The 7,525-nt window shown below is 38.8% G+C and overlaps 2 protein-coding genes across 2 annotated transcripts in view; one reads left to right on the forward strand and one right to left on the reverse strand.

Annotated features, from left to right (window-relative positions):
* Window positions 1-416, reverse strand: part of LOC116851186 (mothers against decapentaplegic homolog 3-like) — a 19,670-nt gene extending 19,254 nt beyond the window's left edge. The window contains exon 1 of the mRNA XM_032830354.1: window positions 341-416. Coding sequence (XP_032686245.1) covers window positions 341-416 — 76 coding nt within the window. The remainder of the gene's footprint in view (window positions 1-340) is intronic.
* Window positions 417-556: 140 nt separating this feature from the next.
* LOC116851144 lies at window positions 557-2,247 on the forward strand. Its single transcript, XM_032830260.1, has 2 exons — window positions 557-608; window positions 1,616-2,247. The coding sequence occupies exons 1-2, from the start codon at window positions 597-599 to the stop codon at window positions 2,003-2,005; spliced, it is 402 nt and encodes a 133-aa protein (XP_032686151.1). The 5' UTR covers window positions 557-596; the 3' UTR covers window positions 2,006-2,247.
* The last annotated feature ends 5,278 nt before the right edge of the window (window positions 2,248-7,525 follow it).

The following is a 7,525-nucleotide window of genomic DNA, read 5'->3' on the forward strand; positions in this document are numbered from 1 at the left end:
GGCACGTGCTTTTTCTGTACACATATGATACATACACACTCAAGAGGTTAAGGTCGTCAAATTCACGTGACACTTTTCACTTTCAACGTTCTCGCTATCGGGAAAAGGTTTCATGATCGTGAATTACTGAATGCGGCCAACATCTTTACCTGATAACAATGGTCAGAGGTGATCGCCTACACTTTATCCCAAATATAACTCGGTGAACGACTCGATTCGAGAGAATCGACGTGGAGCAGACAGCGTTCCCGATGCCTCTTCGTGCCGGAAGAGACGCCGAGGGAACGCATCTCGCATGAAACTGCGAGATTGCTCGTTCGCACCTGTCTCGTCTGGTTACGTAAGAGCGACGTGTGCTCGCCGTTCGCTACATTAGGTAATAATCCCAGCGCGTCGGGAGTATTGTGTTTCCCCATTGTGACGTCCGCACCCCCCGCGACGTATGTCGCATAACGAGCGAGCTGTTGATCGCGATATCGGCCGCTCGGCGACCTTTCGCTTGCTTTCGATGCATTCCGCGAGAAGCGATGAGGGGTCCAGACGGAGTCAGTGTCTGGGGAAGAGACCGTGGATGACCGCGGCACGACGTTAAGAGGATGCCAAAGTGGGTGAGTCTCAAAATGTCTATAACGTGGGCTTATAATGTCCTTATAATATTAACATAGTTCGGATAAAAATAACGAAGTACAGCGAAAACTACAAGACACGCCTCAATCCGAACGTCCTGGCGTCTTTTAGAAGGTTGAACGACTCAAATATTCTCGAGCTAACACACAGCTTCTGAATCCTGAAGAGAATCACTTAACGTAGAAATGAAAATTAATGGCATTCTCATCAGAGACTGTACACGTTTTGACGGTCGTCAAAACGTAATATTATGTCGGATAAACGTTGATACGATCACACTATCCTCTCGTGTTTCTTGTGCAGTCGGCTAATTAAATGCACCACCAGTTCCGTAACGCATTCTGCATTCAATAGAATTCAATAGAATTTGTTTCTTAGTTATTCTCAGAGTTTACGTAAAATTTTTTGCAAAATTCGATATATTGTTGCGCAGCTGTTTTATGATATGATTATATCATATATTATAAAACGACACAACCGAACCGACAGTTGTGGATAAGCGTGTACAGCCTCTGGTGAGAATGTCATTAATTTTTATTCCTACGTTAAGTGATTCCCTTCAGGATTCAGAAGCTGTGTGTTAGCTCGAATATTTAAATCGTTTAACCTTCTAAAAAGACGCCAGGACGTTGGGTTGAAGCGTGTCTTGTAGTTTTCGCTGCAATTAGCTATTTTTATCCGAACCATATTAATATTATAAGAAGGTTATAAGTGAATTTTTTACTAATATAAGGAATATTTCAAGCATAATGCAGGATTTCAATTTGAAAATGAAGATGTCAGTGCTGCTTTTTCCTTGGCTTCCTCTCAGTGTGTATAAGAACTACAGAACTTTAGTATCAGACAAATATTCACGTTAATTAATAGAGCTGCGAATGGTTGAAATCCCTTATCGTTTTTGCGACACACTGAGCGATGACCCGAATTCATTTTTGCGCATATTCTCACTGTACAAAAGCACTTGTAATTCACGATGCAAACTCTGCAGGAAAGAACATTTCATCAACATTCCGTCGGTGAAGCTCTCAAGTATGGCATCCCCTTAACGAGCAGCGCGATTATTCATCGTCGCAGGCAATTAGCCCGAGTCGGCCTAATTCCCGGCGCCGATACGGAGCTCGCTGTCTCATTAACGCGCGAGATAACCGACGAGGTTCACGGTCGTCTCCATCGAAGTGTTCACGGTCCTTCGTTCCGAGCTCGGTGCTCCGAGACGAGGAGAGATGACGCGAGGGCAGGCGGCAGAAAAATTCTCACGCAACGGGACCCGCGAGAGAAAGAAAGAGGGAGCGAAGGGAGGGATTGGATTTTCATCACCAGCGGCAAAAGAGCGCGCGTGCAGCCTCTCGATCGACTTGATCGAACACGTCGGTCGTAATGACCGAAACAAGATATAATTCCCGGGGGCCAATAACGTTGCCGCCGTCGCCGATAATTCGCGCCCGGCCGATCCGTCAACTCGGGCTCTCGTGCGCCTTCAACGTCATCCTCCCGCGCGTTTAACGTTGAGTACGGCTGTGTGTCATGCCAAGTATAATAAATGCGTTCGCGCGACCAAAATCATGCGGTCGTATTTTAGCGTACGCGGCCCGGAATGCCGTGGCCGCGTCGGCCATTCCACACGGGAATCCGTGTGGAATTTTTCAAAAAGGAAGGTAAAAAGAGTAAAAGTCTGCCACTCTGATAATCCTACTCTCTTAACGTGAATTAGTAAAAATGCTTCTGATTGAATCAGTACGGACCAGTTGTTCCAACTTTTAAAGTAAATTAACTGATAGTTAAATCATATATCTGCCTTTGTCGATTTAGAGGAATTTGGAGGAAAAACGACATACGATTTAACTATTAGTTAACTTACCAAGAAGTTAGAACAACCGGCCCTAAGAGAAGTATTTCCCAAATAATCAGTGAATATTCACTGATTTTCAGTGGAAGTACTCCCGCTTTACTGCTCTATCTCATATTTCATTGATTTCGATCAGTAGAAGCAAGATTTCGCTGCTCCTTTCACATCTTCTCCGCATAATTTGCGAGCGCGCAGGTGTATTAATCCGTGAATGCTTTTTCGAGCGCTCTTGAAAACGCGGCAGTTGTTGTTGCTCGAGTATTATGTGTCGCGTGACGTAAAAGCGCCATCATGTCGTGCATCGCAGCAGAGAGGAGAGAGAAAAAAATGAGGGGAAAAGAGTGAGAGAGAGAGAGAGAGAGAGAGAAAGAGAGAGAGAGAGAGAGGGGAGAGAGAGAGAGAGAGACGTGAAGGAAGAAGATACGTGAGCTGCACTTGATTGTAAGGAATCGGTCGATAAAGGTTTGTGTTGTCACTTTTGATTACTTGAGTATCTGGAAAAAAAGAGATCTACTACATATAGACAACTAAATATAATTTATGTATTAGCCACTTTTTCTTTGCTGCAGGAGCCAATTTCCTTGCTAGAAAATCTGCTCCTACAACAAAAAAAGTAGCTAAAGCATTAAATTATGTTTAATTGTCCATCTGTAATAAATTTGCTACATTGGCCACTTTTCTTGCTGTAGGAGCACATTTTCTTGTTATCATAGCAAGAAAATAGGTTTCTGCAGCAAAAAAAAATAGCTGACACAGCAAATTATATTTAATTGTCCGTATGTAGCAAATTAATTTGCTACTGCAGCAAATTATATTTTTCTTTGCAAGAAAAGCAGCATCTTAGCAATTTCCTTGCTAAGGTAACAAGAAAATCTGCTCCTACAACAAAAAAGTAGCTAAAGCATTAAATTATGTTTAATTGTCCATCTGTAATAAATTTGCTACATTGGCCACTTTTCTTGCTGTAGGAGCACATTTTCTTGTTATCATAGCAAGAAAATAGGTTTCTGCAGCAAAAAAAAATAGCTGACACAGCAAATTATATTTAATTGTCCGTATGTAGCAAATTAATTTGCTACTGCAGCAAATTATATTTTTCTTTGCAAGAAAAGCAGCATCTTAGCAATTTCCTTGCTAAGGTAACAAGAAAATCTGCTCCTACAACAAAAAAGTAGCTAAAGCATTAAATTATGTTTAATTGTCCATCTGTAATAAATTTGCTACATTGGCCACTTTTCTTGCTGTAGGAGCACATTTTCTTGTTATCATAGCAAGAAAATAGGTTTCTGCAGCAAAAAAAAATAGCTGACACAGCAAATTATATTTAATTGTCCGTATGTAGCAAATTAATTTGCTACTGCAGCAAATTATATTTTTCTTTGCAAGAAAAGCAGCATCTTAGCAATTTTCTTGCTAAGATAACAAGAAAATCTGCTCCTACAACAAAAAAGTAGCTAAAGCATTAAATTATGTTTAATTGTCCATCTATAATAAATTTGCTACATTGGCCACTTTTTTTGCTGTAGGAACACATTTTCTTACTATCATAGCAAGAAAATAGATTTCTGCAGCAAAAAAAGTAACTAACACAGCGAATTATATTTAACTGACCGTATGTAGCAAATTAATTTGCTGCTGCAACAAATTATTTTTTTCCGTGTGAGTATTCCCGAGTGGTATATGGATATCTAGGTGAAATCCGAAACACCAGAATACTCAGATAGTCGAAATTGACAGCGCAAACGTATATCCTCGAATGTAAAGAGTTCGAAGTGTATTTTGGTAGGTTCTGAAAAATGCAGTCGAATAAAGCGGAGGAAGATCAATATTCGCGCGAAAACATTATTTTTTTTCTCCCAATATAAAAATTCCTCACCGATATCCGCGATGGCTCTTATTGACCTTTCACTATTTCCCTATTGATTGTACACGGAGAAAAATAATTTGCTGGCCCAGCAAATTTTCTGCTAGTCTAACAAAATTTTTTCGTTATTATATGGGCAGCAAAAAAGATTTGCTAAGAGTACTAATCACTATTTGCTGGATATAATTTGCTGTATCTATAAATTATTTTGTTATAAGAATCATGATTGATTTATATAAGCAGTTGCAGTTTTGCTCCGATAAAATAAATTTGCTAAGGATACATTATTTTACATCAATAATAAATTAACGTGATTCTTAGGATAAATACAGTCAATTTTTTCTGGCAACGAAACTACTTCTGCTCTGATAACGAATAATTTGTAAAATTAGTTACATCAACTAAATTTTTTTGTCACTACGAATATGCAGTAGCCAGTAGCATAGCCAGAAAAAAGTTTCGGGGGGGGGGGGGCTACACTTTATTTTTGACGAGCAAAAATAATTTTTCATTCGAAAATTTTTCTCACACTTAGCGTAATTCCGAAAATGATTATCCAGAAATTATTTCGGGGGGGCTGCAGCCCCCTCAGCCCTATCCCCCTGGCTACGCCACTGGCAGTAGCAACGACGATTTTGTTAAAAGAGTAAAATTATTTTTCTCCGTGTAGAGAGCTCATTCGACTCGCTTGCCTTGTATCGCATGTATCGAATTTTCACCTTCATTTTTTTTCTTGAAACGTACTCTGTGAGGATAGGATCATTCTTGCGTACGTTTACAGCCAACCAATCGTCAATTATCACAGTCGGTATTGCCGTTATCGCTCATCGATACCGTATACGTTCCGCTAGATTTCATCGGGCTTATTAGCGTCACATTCGCCGTTTATCGGCCCCGCATTAAAACGCCGCCGGAGCGGAATCACGAGATAACGAAAATGACGGTTTAGACGCATTCGCTTAGCATAATCACGACTCTCGTCGTCATCGTCTCGTTCAAAGACTGGACTCGCTCGGAGCGACTCCGCGAACAGCGTTCGTCGTCGCTCGGCCACTCGCTCCCGCTCGTAAAAGAGTTAAGCGGCTAACCGGGCAACCTGCTAGTTGACTCGCCCCGACTACTGACTGCTCCGTGTAAACCGGCCATTATACGGCCGTTGTCGAGCTGCCGGACGAGGGGAGCGCGAGACCGCAACCTCCGAGATGCAGGAACGCTCGCGAGCGCGGGAAACATGGACGTAGGAATATCTGAACGGAGCGTATTTTTATAGGCGCGGGGTGTGAAGTCAGCGCGGTGAGGGGAAATCTTCGTCGCGACCATCTTTGGTGATCAAAAGTAACATATATACAGGGTGGCCAAATGTATGGATACACACGAATAAATCTTCAGAACAGGATTTTTGGAAAAAGTGACCTGAATAAAAGTTGCTCGGGCCTAAAATAACTATCTGCTGGTGACCTTGGATATAACCTTGACTCCAAACTTCAAGGTTATTTGTAGGTCAACTTTGCTTTTTTAAATAGAAACATGTATGTTTTATTATAGAATTTTATTCTACGTAATTAAACAAACAACTCCTGTTTGAAAAAAATATTTATACCACCTCTATTTTCTAAGATATTTACGAAAATATCTACAAAATTATTGGTTTCAATAATTTTTTATTCAAATTCTATCAGCTTTACCGAAAAATAGCAAGAGATAAAAATTGTTTATTTTCTTCTCATAGAGCTCTGAGAATTTTTTCAAAATTTTATATAAATATATAAATAGTATACTTTTTAATACGTCAAGAAAATACAAAAATTGCATTATTAAAAAATTAATTAGAAAATTCTGAAAAAATTCTCAAAGCTCTATGAAAAGAAAACAGGTAATTTTTATCTCTTGTTATTTTTCGATAAAGTTGGTAGAATTCGAGTAAAAAATTATTAAAACCAATAATTTTGTAAATATTTCCGTAAATATCTTAGAAAATAAAGATCGTATAAAAAAGTTTTTCAAACAAAAGTTATTTTTTATGTAGAATAAAATTCCGTAATAAAAAATATATTTTTCTATTTAAAAAAACAAAGTTGACCTCCAAATAACCTTGAAGATTGGGGCCAAGGTTAAATCCAAGATCACCAGCAGATAGTTCTTTTAGCGTTGAGCAACTTTTGTTTAGGTCACTTTTTCCGAAAATCTTGTCCTGAAAATTTATTTCGGTGTATCCATACATTTGGCTCACCCTGTATATATGACATATGTATATATATAGAAGATTTTAACCTTTGTGGTGAAAGGTCCTTATGGATAGGACTATATATTTCGTAGTAGAAGATGCCGGATTGTTACGCGAAACATTGTAAAAGACGGAAAACCAAGCAACCGAAAAAATAAAATACAATTAGAATGGGAACGTAAAAATGGTAAAAGACTATTATTTCACAGGTATGTTTTAATATAATAGACAGTTGCAATCAGGGTAAAATTTTATATTCACACACACTCATACACACACGGAAAAAAGAGATGTAGTGCACCTAACAAAAAATATTTAATTGTAAGCAAATAGCTGCATCATTCTACATATCTTTGTATAATAGTTATGTGTATGATTGATTTGACTTACTTTGGTGTATCAACTACATTAATGAAGTTGCGCGTGATCTGGTTGTGGCAATCAAAATTTAGTAAGGGGATCATTTTGCATAAACAAATAAATATCGATATAGTTGCATTAATCAATGCTATATTGCAAAGCAGCGATGTTAGAAAACAAAAGCAATTCACTACGCGCATAGCTAGAGATGTACTAGTATATATGTGAAAACTGGTTCTGAGTGTATAAATATACATTTGTAGTTGCCGCGTAATGAGCCGCGTTTGTATTAACCATGTATTATCACTGCTGCAACATATGTAACTCAGCCATTGCTCTTTGGTTACAGTAACCACATAAATAGTTGTTCCGTATTTTACTATTGAATCTGGTTGGCACAACCAGATTTCTATATGGATCAATCATATTGTTTTTTCCGTGCACGTATTCATTTTGTACATTTTCCAATACACTATACCAAGATAAACATTGTGTTCCGTGATACCCAGTGAAAAATGACTTACTGATCGATGTCGAAAAGACGTCGAATCGATGTGGAAATCGTCAAATCGACGTCTTTTCGACATCTGTCGGTAAGTCATTT

Source organism: Odontomachus brunneus, unplaced genomic scaffold (genome assembly GCF_010583005.1).
Source record: "Odontomachus brunneus isolate Ranch 3 - 2012 unplaced genomic scaffold, Obru_v1 Obru_scaffold_167, whole genome shotgun sequence".
NCBI lineage: Eukaryota > Metazoa > Arthropoda > Insecta > Hymenoptera > Formicidae > Odontomachus > Odontomachus brunneus.